The sequence below is a fragment of the Erinaceus europaeus genome, chromosome 6, assembly GCF_950295315.1.
Source record: "Erinaceus europaeus chromosome 6, mEriEur2.1, whole genome shotgun sequence".
In the NCBI taxonomy this organism is placed as follows: domain Eukaryota; kingdom Metazoa; phylum Chordata; class Mammalia; order Eulipotyphla; family Erinaceidae; genus Erinaceus; species Erinaceus europaeus.
In genome coordinates, this window is record NC_080167.1 from 62,418,803 (window position 1) to 62,437,298 (window position 18,496).

An 18,496-nucleotide genomic window follows, 5' to 3' on the forward strand; every position below is an offset into this window, starting at 1 on the left:
TCTCTCTCTCCTCCTATCTTTCTCATTAATAAAATAAATAAAATCTTATATAAAATAAGATAAAAATATCACTGACAAGAATCCTATATTATAATGCTTATTGCTCTACAATCTTCTGTCATTGGTATCAACAGCTCAATTCAAGTTAAGCTTGTGTATGACTAAGAGCACATCTGAAAGGATGAGCATGGCCTGGGGAGACAGCACAATAGTTTTTCAAAAAAGGCTTTCGTGCCTTAGACTCCAAAGCCCCAGGTTCAGTCCCCAGCACCACCATAAGCCAGAGTTGTGCCAGTCTCTGGTCTTGGTGTCTCTCTCCTTCTCCCTCTCCTTCTCCCCCATCTGTCACTAAAGTAAAACAAATGAAATATATATTAAAAATTAAGGAGGAACATCACAGCAATTCAGAGCAGACCATCTACCACTAATGTAGTGCTATAAGGAAGCAGACTTGACTAATGTCAAGCTTATAAAGATGCAAACAGGGGCCGGGAGATAGCACAGCCACTGCACACCAACCTTTCATGCCTGAGGTCCCCATCACCACTGGAGGCCAGAGCAGACAGTGGTCTGGTCTCTCACACTCATTAAAAATACATAATTTTTCATGTAAATAACGCCAGGTGTTTCACTGCATTCATACTGCTGCCCCTGAATAAACTTTCCACTAAGCCAAGTGTTAATAATCACAGGAGAAAAATCTTAACCGTTTTATTTTATGCAGAAGTTGTTAGGACCACCTGTTTAAAACTTATAGGAAAAAAAAAAGACCTTCTCAATTATTATCTTTTTAATAAAGATTTTGTTTGTTATAAATTTTACTAAAGGTGTTATGCTTTTTAAAAAACATTTTTATTAGTGACGTAATATTGATTTACAAAATTATAAGATAACAGAGGTGTAATTCCACACCTTCCCCACCAGCAGAGTTCTGTGTCCCCACTACCCTCCACCGGAAACTGTGTTAGTTCTCCCAGGGTCATAGATATAAGCTGACTATTACTTCTATAACTATCCATCTATATTCATATATACTTGTCCATTTTTTCTTTTTGTTGAGCTTTCAGGTGAGTTTTTGTTAATCAGGAGCTCAAACTGAAATGGCATCTACTTCATAGCCACGCCTCAAGATGTTATGCTTGTATAAGTAAATCTTTTAGTTTTAAGTTATCAAATAAGCCCTTAGTCCAGTATAATTATACTCAAGACCCGGTTCATAGCAAGAAAGTGTAACTTGCATAAAGAGGGGAGTACTTGAACGTGCACTATGCTTGTTTTTCTTCTTGCAGATTAGAAAATTTAAATCTACACATTTAAAAATTAAAAAATATTTGTTGGGAGGGGCTGTCCTGGTAGAGTGTATACTTTGCCATGTGTGACTCAAGTATGATCCCCCAGCACCACATACAAGGCAGTTTCATGAACAGTCAAGCAGTGCTGAAGTCTCTCTCACTCTCTCTCTCACCTTTTTTTCCTTCCCTCCATCCCTCCCTCTCTGTCTCTTTTTCTCTCTCATTCTGTCTCTACCTGAAATTAAAAAGAAAGAAAATGTCTGTCAAGAGAGGTGGGATTCCATGAGCAGAAAGTTTGGGGAGATGAATAAGGAGTAAAAGGGTTATCAACACACATAATTTATTCTCTGTTTTTAAACCAAGTGCAAGCAGAAGCATAGAATGCTATCTAAATAGCAAAACTCTTATAAATATAAATTACATATCATAGTAATACAGATACCCTGTTATTTTACCTTAAGTTAGATTATAAATCTGTCTATGGGGTTATGGTTGATTAGATATGAAATGTGAATAAAGGAGTAATTAAGGTAGAAAACGTAACTTGTACTTACTAAATAGTGATTAACTCTCTACTTGGAATACTGACTTCACATTAAATTAAGAAGACAAAAAGCTTTTGATAATCTCATTCAAGTGCACAGTAACTATCAGTCTTTCTTGAATCAAAAATATGTATTTTTTTGAGTTGGAAAATTGACTCAAGGCTAACTAGATATGTGTTCCAGAGAAAGCTTTGTGATTATTAACAAAACTAATCAGTGTAAGTGTCAATATTTACTCAGGTGGGAGACACTTAAGAGAACTAAAGCTGAGGAGAAGACCCCAAAACCCAACATTAGCAGTAACATCCCAGAAGCTAACTTTCAGTCTCCCTGATAGTGACAACTTTAATGTGGGGACCTCTGAGAGCCAGCCACCCAGTCCTAGAATGTCACGTCTCTCAGTACAACAGAACCCGTGTCCTGGGTGTGGCAGGGGAAGGACATAGCCTGAGACCTGCACTCACACTCACTACTTCCCAGCATACTGGAGAGTTACTTAATCTCCGTGAACTTTCAACACAGCAATTGTGAACATGAAGATGAAGAAAAGCTGAAGCTTCCTTAACAACAGCTCCCAATCTGGAAGAGAGAGACAAGAAACAAAGACATAGATACAGACACAGACACACCCTTGTTCAGTACTGAATGCTTCTTTCTTTTTTAATAATAAAGTCTTTTTATTTATTTATTTATTTGTTATTGGATAGAGACAGAGAGAAATTGAGAGAGAAGAGGGACATAGAGAGGAAGAGAGACAGAGAGACACCTGCAGACCTGCTTCACCACCTGTGAAGCGACCCCCTTGCAGGCAGGGAGCCGGGGGCTTGAACCAGGATCCTAACCGGTCCTTGGGTTTTGCGCCACATGCGCTTAACCCGCTGCGCTACCACCTGACAGTACTGAGTGCTTCTAATGAGTACCATATTCTACCCTGATAAAATGTCACAACAATCCTGTGAAGTAGGTATTATTCTCCCTATTTTACAGATAAGGAAATTAAAGCCCAGAGAAGTGAAAGATCATATCACAGTTACTACTGGGCCCAGGATCTGTTGAAAAGGTTGCCAAGTGCAGTGGACACCAGGCCTCTCTAACTGGGTCTGAAGACACCACTGAAGTGTTGACATGAAACTTAGGTTTTGCGTGATAAGTGAGATTTCATGAAGGGGAAGTAGACAGGAGGAAGGTATTTAAAGGGAATGGCCATTACAAAGTTTTGGGGGTTTTTTGCCTCCAGGGTTATTGCTGAGGTTCAGTGCCTGCATTACAAATCCACTGCTCTCGGCGGCCTTTTTTTTTTTTTTTCCATTGAGAGAGGAAGGGAAGACAGAGAGGGAAAGAGAAAGACACCTGCAGACTTGTTTTACCACCCCTGAGGCAAACCCCTGTGCAGGTGGGCAGCCAGGGGCTAAAACCAGGATCCTTGAGCTACAACTATACGCGCTGAACCATTATGTGCCACTGCCCAACCCCACAAAGACTTTTTAAAGTAAGTCTGTTCAGAGACTGCCAATGACAAGATCTGAGCCTGAAAAGCAGGAGGGCAAATGATGGAGGACTTTAAAAGACACGTTGAGCATATGAACTCTTCCCCATGGTCACTGTGGAAGGAGAGCAGCACATTTAACTGTGTATTTCAAATTCTTAGTGGTTTGATAAGAGCATGAAGATGAGGCTCTCATGGGGCTAAAGATCTGTGTCTTGACAGTAAGAATGAAGGAAAAGAAAAGCGCTCACCAGAAAACCAATGAGATTTTCAGCAGATTTGGATGGGAGTGTCAAACACTAAACCAAGGCTTGTAAATAGAACTAGCAGATGAATCAGTCAAGGTAGGGCATGTGGGAAGAGGTTGCCTGAGAAGGGGAATACTGCTGCTGATGTTGGTGCCGTGCAATGGACTGCTTTTAGGCAGGACTCCAGACAAGTAAAATAAAGTCTACCCAGATCTGGGTCCAAAGTCACAGCTGGGGATAAAACCTCTTTTCACAGTGACTTAAATATAGGAAGTCAACTTTGCTACAGATATATGTCATGTTGAACACAAATTGTAGTATTTATTGATTTTAAATTTTTTAAATATTATCTTTATTGGGGGCCAGGCAGTGCTGCAGTGGGTTAAGTGCACATGGCACAAAGCACAAGGGCCAGTATAAGGATCCCAGTTCAAGCCCCCAGCTCCCCACCTTAGGGTAGGTTGTTTCAAGAATGATGAAGCAGGTCTGCAGGTGTTTGTCTCTCTCTCCCCCCCTTTCTGTCTTCCCACCTCTCTCAATTTCTCTTTGTCCTATCCAACAATAACAGCAGCAGTGGCAACAATAACAACAAGAGCAAAAGAGCAACAAAATGGGGGGAAAATATGGCCTCCAGAAGCAGTGGACTCATAGTGCAGGTACCGAGCCCCAGCGATAACCCTGGAGGATATATATATATATATATATCTTTATTTATTGGATAGAAATTGAGTGGGGAGAGGGAGATAGAGATGGAGAGAGACACCTGCAGCCCTTCTTCACCACTCAGAAAGCTTTCCCCCTGCAGGTAGGGACTGGGGCCTCAAACCTGGGTCCTTGTACATTATAACATGTGCACTCAACCAGTTATGTCACTACCCAAACTCTGTATCCCATTCTCTCCCTTGATAGCTTTCCCATTCTTTATCCCTCTGGGAGTGCAGACCCAGGATCACTGTGGGATGCAGAAGGTGGAAGGTCTGGCTTCTGTAATTGCTTCCCCGCTGAACATGGACATTGACAGGTCGATCCATATTCCCAGCCTGTTTCTCTCTTTTCCTAGTGGGGTAGGGATCTGAGGACATGGGGTTCCAGGACACATTGGTGGAGTCATCTGCCCAGCAAAATACTTGAAGTTTAAATAGGAAACATATGTGTGGAGAAGAGAAACTATTTAAGAATTAAAACCAAGGCTTAGAATTTTGAGCTTTAAGGAAATAACCATTTAAGGCAATTCCTTTGCTGTTAAGGAAACCGTGGGAAGCTCAGTCTCCCAACCTGTCCTCACCATCACCTCCTCCTCCTCAAACTCACCGAATCTGATAAGATACTGCTCTAGTGTATTTTAATTGACTGTTGTTCCCCAGACACAAAGCGAACTCCAGAGTGACTGAGTGACGTGCTCAAAAAAGCATGTTAATTCCCAATTGTGATGTGCACATCATTTGTGTTGTAATCCGTTGCTTCACGAAGGCTGCTCCACCCTTGTTTGGGGCTGTCAGCCTAATAATGAACCCTCAGGGTTGGGTGTTTTTCCTTGCTCTGTCACTGTCTTGAATCTTGACCTTTGACCTTTCACAAATACCATACATACACACAGACCCCACCAGATATTCTTATGGTCTGTCTGCTCACACACTCACAGTATGTCTGTATCACATAGATGTTTCTACACTCTATGAATATGTACATAGATGGGGGGGGAGAGTGAGAGTTGCTCTGTCCATTCCAAAAATAAGATTTTCTGGCAAGGAGGGTATACTTATAGATGACTGAATTTAGGAATTAACCCAAAGTTAGATTAGTAGTAGCCTCTAACTGGGATGTCATTATTTTCACTGAGACTACCTCTTTTTTTTTTTTTTTTTTTTTTTTTACCAGAGCACTGATCAGCTCTGGTTTACAGTGGTGCAGGGGATTGAACCTGGGACTTCAAAGCCTCAGGCATGACAGTCTGTTTGCGTAACCATTTTGCTATCTACCCCTTCCCGGCTACAACTTCTTTAAATGGTGATTCATTCAGTGGTGTGTTTATTTATGACTGTAGATTTATAGCACAATTGTTTTTGTTTTTGTTTTTCTGCCTCCAGGGTTATTGCTGGGGCTCGGTGCCTACACCACAAATCCACTACTCCTGAAGGCCATTTTTGTTGCCCTTGTTGTTGTCATTATTGTTATTGTTACCATTGATATTGTTGTTGGATAAGACAGAGAGAAATGGAGAGAGGAGGGGAGATAGAGAGGGGGAAAGAAAGATAGACACCTGCAGACCTGCTTCACCACTTTTGAGGCAACCCCCCCTGCAGGTGGGGAGTCGGGGACTCGAACCAGGATCCTGATGTCCTTGTGCTTCGTGCCATGTGCACTTAACCCTCTCCACTACCTCCTGACCCCCAGTTGTTTGGTTTTTTTTTTTTAACAATTCAGTATCATCAGAGACTGAGAGAGACCTCAGCCAGCACAGTGCACACCTCTCCATATATGAGGCCCTGGGTTTGATTCCTGGCACCATAGAGGAGCCCCGTGGATACATGAAGATCGGGGATAATGCTGCGGTATCTCTCCCATCTCTGTCTCTGTGTCTCTCAAAATAAAAGGATGAGAAAATTGTCCTGGGGAAGACCTATGGGTGGTAGTATGGATCCACACAAGAGCCCAGAGCCGCATAAGATAATTAAAAATCCTTACCAACAGTCTTCAGAAGTGAATCCAAGGAGAGCGTCCACAGAGACTACAGTAATGTGCTTTGGTTTAAGTTCTTTTTCATGGTAGGTGCTTGATCCATGCTGGCAAGATCCTAACTAACCTTGATGATGTGTACAGACTGAGAAGCTAAAACCTTTGGGTCCAATAGGTTTTTCTTTTTCTTTCTTTCTTTGGTCTTTTATATTTATTTATTTATTTTCCCTTTTGTTGCCCTTGTTGGATTTTTTATTGTTGTTGTACTTATTATTGTTGTTGTTATTGATGTCGTCATTGATGGATAGGACAGAGAGAAATGGAAAGGAAAGGGGAAGACAGAGAGGGGGAGAGAAAGATAGACACCTGCAGACCTGCTTCACCACCTGTAAAGCAACTCCCCTACACGTGGGGATCTGGGGGCTCGAACCGGGATCCTTATGCCGGTCCTTACACTCTGCACCACATGCGCTTAACCCACTGTGCTACCTTCTTTCTTTCTTAATCTTATAGTAGCCGGCAATGAACTCAGAGCCTCATACATGACTTCACTGAGCTGCCTCCACCTCCAACTTTTGATTTTATACTAGTTTAGAAAAAAATAGAAATGGATACCAAGGCACTGCTTCAGCACCCATGGAGTTCCATTGCTACTGCCCTTGCTGTCCCAGTGTGGTGTCCCAGGCTCCAGTGGGGTTCTACCCACTGAACCACCTCCCAGGCCCCTCAATAGGTTTGTCTGATTCATCATTCAGCTTAGTTGACTTTCAGTAAGTCATTTGTCATCATTGTAGTGCTATTTCAGTCACATAAGAGAAAGCACCAATGACCAGATTCCTATTGTTAGCATTATCATTGGTTCCCACTGAGTTTATCCTAACACTGGTTGGCAATTTTTAGACCAGTAAATAAATCCTTTTCCCACTCTGAAGGTGTGGGACTATGTGAAAGCCTGGTAGAGCTTAGGGGAGCTCTCCCATCCTTGTGATAGAGGTCTGGAAAGACACCCCACTTGTCAATCTCTCCCCTCTAGGGATGGAGCTAAGAGGGAAATGCTTTCCGTGACTCAGTGTCCCCTTATTAGTCTCTCAAAGCTTCACAAAAGCCTGCATCTTCTCACACTTAGCTCACTCCCCTGCTAGCAGGCCAAATAACTGCCTGCTTGTAAGTTCACTCAAAGTTCACTATGTTCACCCAGAGTTCACTATGTTCACCCAGAGTTCACCATCCTTTCATCCTTTGATCACACACATAAGCATACTCCATCACAAGCCTTGCCAGCACCCTGGCAGTAAGACCCCCCACACCTATTTCCTTGTCTTTGATATCTATGATTTACATCAAGCTTTGTCCTTCTCTGCTTTATCTCACCTTACTGGTTTGACCACTATGTTTTTCTTAATACCTTTGGATAATTAACATGCCTTGCATCATGGAAACTAATTGCTTTGACCTTTCTGTATCTCGTCAATTCTTGTCATTCCTACCCCACCCCACCCCACCATAGGGGTAGCTGACCTTTTAGAAACCTGTAATTTCTGATATATGTGAAAAATGTCCTTTGTTCTGTTTGCTATAAAACCCTGTGCTTGCCCCAAATAAAGTGGAAGTTCATACCTGAGTTTCTCCTGGCACCTCTTTCTGTTTCACATAGTCACTAGAACCAGTGACGAGAGGGCCAGTGGCTTACCTCTGTTGTGAGGCCACCCATGTGAGCACTGGTATGAAGGGATTCCTTTTCTTGGGGAAAAAAATTGATCTCTTAATACTAAAAACTTTTAGTGTTAGGAATAAGTCATCTGAGGGATTCCTTTACTTTGTCACATTACTGTACTGTATAACAGTGAAATGAAAATTTGCATGGACAGTCCTGGGATTAACATCTATTCTGTTCATCTATTCTGTTCATCTCCCCTTACTGGAATAACAAATAACCTATAAAATTTTGAATACCAGATTGATTTGTTTAGGGGGCAGTTTGTGAAACAAACCATAGATATGCTATTGACTTGAATACTTCCTTTCATCCATTTTGTAGGTAATTTGAAGAAGGCAGCATATGGTTTCAGATACTATAGCCATTTGGGAGAGGATAAAGTCAGGTGTGAGAGGATAATGCCAGGTGTGAGAGATAAAGGCAGGTGTGGAGGGATCCTTAGCACAAACTTCCCTCCTGCACCTGCAGCTCTCTTTCCTTCTGACTGTGTTAAGTGCCTCTCAGCCAAAAACCCACATGAACTAGAATGAACACCTTCCTTTCCTCAGTGATGCTGTGTTTGAGTCCTCCCTAGTTTTTAGGTTTGCTCACACATACGCACGCCTGTAGTGACTGCCTTATCTGTCTCTTCTAGGCCTGCCTGTTCACCCACCTGTCTTGTGTGGGATGACCCTGGACACTTGCTGAATGGCTTCCTTGCATTCAGACATGTGCTTCCTGCTCCAGGGTGTATGTACACCTGATTCATTCAGGCTGTTGGCTACTTAGGACTGTGCTACATCCTAAATCTCTCTTGTTTTTTTAAAGACTTTGTTTTTATTATTGATTCAATAATGATTAACAAGACCATAGGATAAGAGGAGTACAATTCCACACAATTCCCACCACCAGAGTTCCGTACTTCATCCCTTCAACTGGAAGCTTTTGTATTCTTTATCCCTCTGGGAGCATGGGCCCAGGATCATTATGGGGTACAGAAGGTAGAAGGTCTGGCTTCTAGACCTTCTACCTTCTGCATCCCAGAATGACCTTGGGCCCATACTTCCAGAGGGTTAAAGAATAGGAAAGCTAACAGGGGAAGGGATGGGATACAGAGTTCTGGTGGTGGGAATTGTATGATGTTGTACCCCTCTTATCCTACGGTTTAGTCAATGTTTCCTTTTTTATAAATAAAAAAATTTTTTAAAAAGAACATCTGGCTTCTATAATTACTTCTCCACTGGACATGAGTGTTGGCAGGTCAGTCCATACTCCCCGCCTGTTTCTATCTTTCCCTAGTGGGGCAGGGCTCTGGAGAGGTGAGATTCCAGGACACATTGGTGAGGTCATCTGCCCAGGGAAGTCAGGTTGGCATTATGCTAGCATCTGCAACTTGGTAGCTGAAAAAGCATTAAGATATAAAGCAAACCAAATTGTTTAATAATCAGGAACCTAAAGGTAAGAATAGAGCAGGTGAGATTTGGAGTCTCCGTTTTGGAAAAGATCCCAGTTCGAGCCCCCGGCACCCCAACTGCAGGAGAGTTGCTTCACAGGCAGTGAAACAGGTCTTCAGATGTCTCTTTCTCTCTCTCCCCTCTCTGTCTTCCCCTCCTCTCTCGACTTCTCTGCCCTATCCAAAAACGACAGCAATGATAATAATAACAATGATAAACAATAAGGGCAACAAAAGGGGAAAAAACAAATAAAAATGGAAGTACCTTATAATCCAATGATCAGGCATTTATACAAAGGACATTCAAACACCAATTTGAAGGACATATGCACCCCTGTGTTCATAGCTGCATTATTCACAGTAGCCAAAGAGTGGGAGCAGCCTAAATGCCCATCAACAGAGGACTAGCTAAAGTGTATATGGGATATATACTCCATGGAATACTACTCTGCAATACTGTGTCCTTTGGGACAAAGTGGATGGAACTGGAGGTGATTATACTTAGCAAAATAAATAAAGAGATGAAAGACAGCTAGCAGATGGTTTCACTCATATGTGGAATCTAGAAATCGATACACCTGAACTTGGAAAAAAACAGAAGCAAACAAACTGTTTCTAAGAATTGTGAGAATTATAGTGGTTATCCGTGAGAGGTGGGAGGGTGGGGACACAGAGCTTTGGGGTGGTGGCTGTGGTGTGGAGCTACACATTGTAATCTTACAATCTTGTAACCTACTGTGAATCACAAATAGAAAAAAATTAACTGTTACAGTGTTTTAGAGCACTCAGAACTCTCACAAATCCTCTGCAACAAACACACCTGGAACATGAAGCATTGATCCCCTGTGTCAAGCAACGTACTACAAATTAGTGCTGGAGGCAGACTAGTAACTGTGCATTGTTCATTTCCTTTTTAAAGTTTTTTTAATCTTTATTTATTGGATAGAGACAGCCAAAAATTGAGAGGAAGGGGGAGATAGAGAGACAGAGAGACACCTGAAGCCTTGCTTCACTCCTTGTGAAGCTCTCCCCCTGCAGGTGGGGGCCTGGGGCTTGAACATGGGTCCTTGTGCATTGTAACATGTGTGCTCAACCAGGTGGACCACCACCCAGACCCTGAATTTCCTAATAAAACCTTGTTAGAAGTGCCAGGAAGACAGCAGCTGGTTGTGCCTCACAGGGCATCTTTCCTTGGCATAACACGTCCATGGGTCCTGGGCTGTGCACATAATGGACGTGAGCCCTACCCATTGACTAACTCTCTGGCTCCCTACCCCACTGTATGGAGACACTTTCCCTCTATTGGACAATTACTTCCTTTTTCTTTTTCTTTTTTCTTTTTGGCTAGGCAAAAAAGTTGTAATATTTAAAGGAAAAAAAAGTGCTAATTACCATCTCTAATCACTTGACAGTGTCACCATTTTAGTTCTGTTGGATCGTCACAAAAACTCATGACCATTTTTGCATCAAAAAACACATCATGACTTTTCCAACAGCCCAGTAAGTGTTTGTGACCATTGTTCTTCCAAAGAAATGTCCCAGAAACATAGTAGTTTCACAGTGTGAGAAATGCATTTTAGAGAGACTTGCCTAAAACAAGTAATAACTTAATTCTTCTTCTTCTAGCGTTTGCCCTTCTTCCGTAGCCAGTCAACAGGTCAGGCTGAAAGCTGTCAGGAGCTGCTTGTTGCTGGCTTTGAAAGTGACTGGGATCCATGTGGATTCAGTCGGCTAGGAAGCATCGTCAGTTTCCCCAATGAACTTAATAAATACATTTCACACAAGTGCCCAAGGCACAGATTTTTCTAAGAAAAGTGAATTCCTAAATGTCCCTTTTGTCCACCTGCCCTTCAAAAAAAAAAAAAAAAAAACTACTTTAAACTAGAAAGAGGATGACTACTGGTCTGAGGCAATCCCTGGGAGTTGGTTCAACCGTAGGCCAAGCAAATTGGAGGTGTGGACTTTCACATTGAGGTGACTGAACCTTTCCACAGGCTCTTTCTTGCTGCACTGGCCCATGGATGGGGCTCTTGGCTAGAAGAAAGAGATGAGACAAGTATTCAGATGAAGCTTTTAGTAGACTGTTTACATTTGGGTTTCTTCTTTTTTTCAGATGGGTGACTCAAATGAAGATATAGACCAAATGTTCAGCAATTTGCTGGGAGAAATGGATCTCCTGACCCAGGTAAATACCCATGTGAACTTTCGAGTTGGGGGGAAAAGGGTGGGGTTCTCAACTTTGATTTTAATATGTGAATAGTGTCTTTAGAAACAAGACTGGTGGGGGTCAGGCAGTGGTGTACTGGCTTGAACACACACATTCCCCTGAGCAAGGACCCAGGTTCAAGCCCCAGTCCCCACCTGCCTGGGTGGGGGAGGGGTGGAATAGCTTCACAAGTGGTCAATCAGTGCTGCTGGTGTCTCTTTCTCTCTCCCTATCTCCTCCACTCTCAATTTCTGTCTGTCAAATACATGTAAAATAAAATAAATCAAAGTAAAAAGCAAAGACTGGAGATTGACAGTATTCTATATTCCTGATGTAACTAACATTGCGGCCTTCTCTGGGACCTTTTTACTTGACACCCACTCTGGGTTCTGTTCTTTCTTGTGTCAAGTGGGTGGAGTCATAAGCATCCTCAGCTAATACAGTTCTCATGTGATTTGGGCATAAAAAAACAAAAGGCCACACTTCATCCTTGGGTCTAAAATCTATTCTTCAATTTGACCATTATCAACTGCCCTTGGCGATTATTGACTGTTTTCCCTGTCGCTGGACATGCTCCTGTTCTGACCCTAGTTGTGAAATGGGTGCCCTATTCTAGACTTTGGGGTGTGGCTGACATGGATTAGATAAGCCATAGGTACCCTCATTTCCTCAAATCAGCAAAAACTAGAAGGAACTAAAATATCATGATGTAATTGTTAAGTTTTTTTTCTACTTTGAAATAATTTCAAGCTTACAGAAAATTTTTTAAAAATTAAAAACTCCCGTTTGCTTTTCCCATATATCTCATCAGCTAACACATTACATCACTTACATTCTCTCTCGTACACATCGTGAAAAATATTTAAGATCAGAGACAGAATACCAATGACATATAACAAAATAAGGAGAAACTATTTAGAAATATATATATGGAGAAGTAGTTAAACCATTATAAGGAAGAGTATTTTTTAAAAATATTTATTTATTTCCTTTTGTTGCCCTTGTTGTTTTTATTATTGTAGTTATTAGTGTTGTCGTCATTGTTGGATAGGACAGAGAGAAATGGAGAGAGGAGGGAAAGACAGAGAGGGGGAGAAAAAGACACCTGCAGACCTGCTTCACTGCCTGTGAAGCGACCCCTCTGCAGGTGGGGAGCCCGGGACAGAAGTGCTGGAACCAGGATCCTTATGCAGGTGCTTGTGCTTTGCACCACGTGCACTCAACTCACTGCGCTACCGGCGGACTCCCAAGGAAGAGTATGTTTTTGCATGTGTTATATGGGTATATGTGTATTTTCACACATAAGGCCTGGAAACGGATACATGTATTATCTGTACTGTGATCTCTCTCTGCCTCTCTTTCCCTATTTCTCTCTCTGTCTCACCCTCCATCTAAAAAGAAAAAAAGGTGGGGGTCCTCGGGGGGTTGGAATTGTGTAGGCATAGAGCCCCAGCAGTAAGTAACCCTGGTGGCAAAACTAAACTGACATCCAAATGATCACAGTCATTTAATATTTCAACGTGCACGTTTCTGCACACCGGTTAAAATCATTTCACCAGCCATATCAGATGTATCATGGAAGAAATGCTCCCTCCCTTGTTCCATGTTGTCTTTGTCTAACTTTATTCTCATTAAAGAAACCCCTTTCTTCACCTCCGGCTCCCCACCTACAGGGGAGTCACATCACAAGTGGTGAAGCAGGTCTACAGGTGTCTGTCTTTCTCTCCCCATCTCCCCTCCTCTCTCCGTTTCTCCTGGTCCTATCCAACAACGACAACAACATCAACAACAACAACAATAAATACAACAACAATAAAAAAAACAAGGGCAACAAAAGGGAAAATAAAGAAATAAATATGAAACAAGTTTTAAAAAGGAGAAAGGAAGGAAGGAAGGAAGGAAGGAAGGAGGGAGGGAGGGAGGGAGGGAGGGAGGGAAGGAAGGAAGGAAGAAAGAAAGAAAGAAAGAAAGAAAGAAAGAAAGAAAGAAAGAAAGAAAGAAAGAAAGAAAGAAAGAAAGAAAGAAAGGGAGGAAGGGGGGGTCTGACAGTGGTGCAGTGAGTTAAGCGCATGTGGCGCAAAGCGCAAGGACCGGCGTAAGGATCCCGGTTCGAGCCCCCGGCTCCCCACCTGCAGAGGGTTCGCTTCACAGGCGGTGAAGCAGGTCTGCAGGTGTCTGTCTTTCTCTCCCCCTCTCTGTCTTCCCCTCCTCTCTCCAGTTCTCTCTGTCCTGTCCAACAACAAACGACATCAACAATGGCAATAATAATAGCCACAGCGAGGCTACAACAACAAGGGCAACAAAAGGGGGAAAAAATGGCCTCCAGGAGCGGTGGATTCATGGTGCAGGCACCGAGCCCAGCAATAATCCTGGAGGAAAGGAAAAAAAAAAAAAGAAAGGAAGGAAGGAAGGAAGGAAGGAAGGAAGCCCTTTCTCAAATCAAAAATTTGAAAAAAGAGAAAAGAAAGAGGAAGAAATGTATGTATTAATATTTTGTTAGTGTGTAATTTCTTTCTTTAAGGAGCACAGCGAATTTAGAAAAATTATTTGGTTACCAATTTTTTTTCTTTTTTGCTTGCCACCCCATGCATAGTTACTCTAGCAGCCCCCCATTGCCCTGGCAGTGTTTGCATGTGCCTTCTGCTTTTGGGAATGAATTGCTGGGTTGCATTTACTGCCCCTCCCCCGTGTTTCCTTGGTTCTCACTTGGCGTGGGTGAATTATTTTCTTTACTTCTTGATAAATGCTTTACCCATAATTTAATGTAGATGAAGACATAAGATGATTGATTTCCTTCACAAATTACGTGCCAAGCCAAATGAGAATCAAAGGATTCGTTCACCATCATAAGAACCACTCATGTTTACAAATGGGTAAAAAAAAAAAAACTTCTCAAGATATAAACAAAGTGTTTTTGAAGCTTGAAATTATGTGTAATAACATTTATTTATTTATTTATTTATTTATTTATTTATTGCCACCAGGTTTCTTGCTGGGACTCAGTGTTAGCACTACAAGTCCACCTCTCCCAGAAGCCATTTCTTCCCCCCCCCCTTTTATTCTATTTTATTTGATAGGGCACAGAAATTGAAAGGGGATCGAGAGAGAAACAGAAAGTTCTGTGAACCTGCTTTACTTCTTGTAAAGCTTCCCCCACTGCAGGTGGGGAACGAGGACTCGAACCTCATCTTTGCACATGGTAATAATGTGCCTTCAACAAGGTGTGCTACTGCCCAGCCCTTTGGTAATTTTTAAATTATATAAGAAATCATTTTTTTTCCATTTAAAAAAATGTCCTAGGGCGCCAGGCAGTGGCGCAGTAGGTTAAGTGCACGTGGCGCTAAGCATAAGGACTGGCATGAGGATCCTGCTTTGAGCTCCTGGCAGGGGAGTCACTTCACAGGTGGTGAAGCAGGTCTGCAGGTGTCTCTCTCTCTCTCTCTCCCTCAGTCTTCTCCTCCTTTCTCCATTTCTTTCTGTCCTAACAACGACGACACCAATAACAACAATAATAACTACAACAACAATATAAAAGGGCAACAAAAAGGAAAATAAATAAAATAAAATAAAATGTCCTCTAGGATGTTTTACGTTCCTTTCTTTCTTCCTCTGGTAGTTCAATTATACGAATGTTACTTCTTTTGAAATTATCCCATATATCTTTGTTGTTGTTTTCAGTGTCTTTCAATCGCTTTTTTTTAGCTCTTTTACTTCTTTCTTAGTTTTCTCTAGTTCATCCTCTGCCTGGCTAATTCTATTTTCTGCTTCTGTTAATCTGCTTTCCCTTCCCACAGCTTCATAATGACCCTGGGTCCATACTCCCAGAGGGATAAAAAAATAGGAAAACTATGGGGAGAGGATGGGATACGGTGTTCTGATAGTGGGAACTGTGTGGAGTTGTACCCCTCTTATCCTATGGTTTTTGTCAGTGCTTCCTTTTTATAAATAAAAAAAAAATTTTAATGTCACAAAGTGAGCAACTTATCTCTGCCCTCATTTCTTTGTTGGTGGTTTACTAGCTGAGAGTAACAGCATACCAATTTTACTGATAATGGCAACAACTTTGATCCTGAAAATACCGAACGTACTCTTTCTTTGACTTAGTTACGCATCTGTAGAATTGCTTATATTGTGTGCATATCTCAGATACATCACTACAGAACATTCTACCTCCTGTTTGTAAAAATTAAATATTTCGTCTTCAGTGGATGTATCTTATTTCAAGATGTTCTTTCTAGAATATTTTCTAAATCATAATTTTGTGGAGAGATAAGTCACATGGATAAAGGTAAGAATATAATTTTTAAAGAGCATACTTTTTTTTCTTTTTTTTTTAAACCAAATCACTGTTCATCTCTGGCTTACAGTGGTGCAGAGGATTGATCCTGGGACTTTGGAGCCTCAGGCATAAGAATCTCTTTGCATAGCCATTATGCAACCCACACTAACCCTAAAGAGCATGTTTAATGAGAGGGTGTATGTAAACAGAAAGTAATTGTTTACTTAGTTATTAAAATGTGCTAGAAAAGAAATGTCTGTACTGTAAATAACTTTTGGGGGTGGAACATGTCTTCACAGAGTTTAGGAGTGGATACTCTTCCTCCACCAGACCCTAAGCCACCTGGAACTGAGTTTAACTATACTGTGGGCTTCAAGGATTTAAATGGTAAGCCTAACAATTTCTTAAGTCATTTGAAATCATAGTGATACCTAAAGTTTATGTGAAGCTATAATTTGGAAACAAAATTAGGGCCAGTGAAATAGCTCATTTAGATAATGTGCTGCTTTGCCATGTGTGCAACCCACATTCAAGCCCGGCCCCCACTGCATTAAAGGAAACTTCAATGCTGACTTCTCTTCTACTCCCTCTCTGTCTCTATGGAAGGGGAAGGGAAGGAAAGGGAAAGGGAGGGAAGGGGAGGGGAAAACAGGGGAGGGGAGAGGAGGGGAAGGAAAGGGAGATTAGAGGAAGCTGGGCATCATATTAGTATGATTTACTAGCAAGTCCTGGAATTCAGATCATGTTTTCTTGTCTTTGGACCCAATGGAAAGACAAGAATATATTTTTGTCTCTCATGAAAGGAAATTCCATTGTGCATGTGTATAAGGTCTCAAAAATATTTTAATTTTCTAAGAAGAGACCTTCTTTCTGATCCATCCTCCCACTCTGTGCCTTTTGATGGGTGAGCTTAAGCGATTGACATTTATTGATATTATGGACTTAATGTATTGTAGTGCCATTATTTAACAATTTTTTATTTGCTCTGATATATATATATGTACACATATGTGTATACATTATATGTACATATAATGTGTATACATTATATATATATATACACACATACATATATATATAATGGTGATGTTCTTGTGTATAAGAGGTCTTTTAGAACCTCTTTCAGGGCAGGCTTGGTGATGGTTGCCTCCTTTAACTGTTGTCTGTCTGAGAAGGTTTTGATCCCTCCATCTAGTCTGAATGAAAGTCTAGCAGGATATATTATCCTTGGTTGAAACCCTTTTTCATTTAGGGCTCAATAGATATCTTGCCACTCTCTTCTGGCTTTTAGAGTTTGAGTGGAGAAGTCTGCTGATAGTCTTATGGGTTTTCCCCTGTATGTGACTTTTTGTTTTTCTCTTGCAGCCTTTAGGATTCTTTCTTTATCCTTACTTCTTTTCATTGTAACTATGATGTTTCTTGGTGTCTTCAGGTCTGGGTTGATTCTGTTTGGGACTCTCTGGGCCTCTTGAATCTTAATGTCCTTTCTGTTGTTCAAGTTTGGGAAGTTTCCTTTTATTATTTTCTCTAGAATGTTTACTTCCCCTTCCTCTCTTTCTTCCTCTGGCAGGCCAATTATACAAATGTTGCTTCTTTTGAGATCATCCCATATGTCTCTGTTGTTGTTTTCAGTGTCTCTCAATCTCTTTTTGAGCTCTTTTACCTCTTTCTTTGTTTTCTCTAGCTCATCCTGTCTGGCTAATTCTGTTTTCTGCTTCTGTTAGCCTGCTTTCCTTTCCCTCAGCTTCTTTCTTCAGTTCAGTTATAGTATTAGCTTGTTTTGCTAACTGACCTTTTAGTTCAGCTATTTCAACTTTCAGTTCTCTAATTACCTTGAGGTAGCTAGTATTTTCCTTGATGGTTTCATCTGTTGTTTCCCTAATTTAGCTATCCTTTTCCTCCATAGTTGTCTTTATTTCTGTGATTATTAGGTTTACTATTGCTTGCATACTTTTCTTATCTATGGTTATTTCTGACTGATTTGGAGTTTCTTCTGAGCTCCTGTCTTGATTCATTGTAGTAGCAGTTTTATTTGCTCTTAGTTTAACCTTTTTTTTATTGATGTGTTTTTTATTTTTCTGTTCTTCAGTTGTTGTATTTTGAGTACAAGCCACACTATACTAAATACCTTTATGACAAATGCAGTCACCAACCTCAGAAATTACAACAATGGTAACTGAAGCAAGGATTGATGCAGTTTTACCAATACCAGTTAACCACACAATGCCTCCAGTCCAAGAAAAAATAGCAACCAAATCCAAATGAACAAGAAAGAGAAAGGAAAAAAGGGAAAACAAGAATAGACAATTATGCAAATCTACTGTCCACTAAATTCTAGGGGTAGCAAGAGGAGAAAGGGAAGTAGAGAAGAGACACACACACAGAGTCCACTCTGAGTAAGATTTCTTCCCCAAAATAATTCACAAACAAGTATCAGTGAATTGAGAAAGCAGAAGAAGGAGGAAGGAAGAAAAGAAGACAAGAACAAGAAAAAATAAAGAACAGTGAAAGGAAAGAGGTTTTTTTTTAATTAGCTAAGAAGATGGGAAAAGGGGAGAGTGGATGGAGGAGGTAGAGTGAAACAAGTTCCTCTCACAATCGATAGGACAACCAGT

General features: G+C 41.2%; 1 protein-coding gene across 2 annotated transcripts in view; it reads left to right on the plus strand.

Annotated features, from left to right (window-relative positions):
- The window catches only part of APBB1IP (amyloid beta precursor protein binding family B member 1 interacting protein), a 96,236-nt gene that overhangs the window by 35,078 nt on the left and 42,662 nt on the right, over window positions 1–18,496 (plus strand). For both annotated transcript variants that reach the window (XM_060192327.1, XM_060192325.1), the window contains 2 exons: window positions 11,510–11,581; window positions 16,181–16,268. In XM_060192327.1, the coding sequence (XP_060048310.1) occupies window positions 11,510–11,581; window positions 16,181–16,268 (160 nt within the window). The remainder of the gene's footprint in view (window positions 1–11,509; window positions 11,582–16,180; window positions 16,269–18,496) is intronic.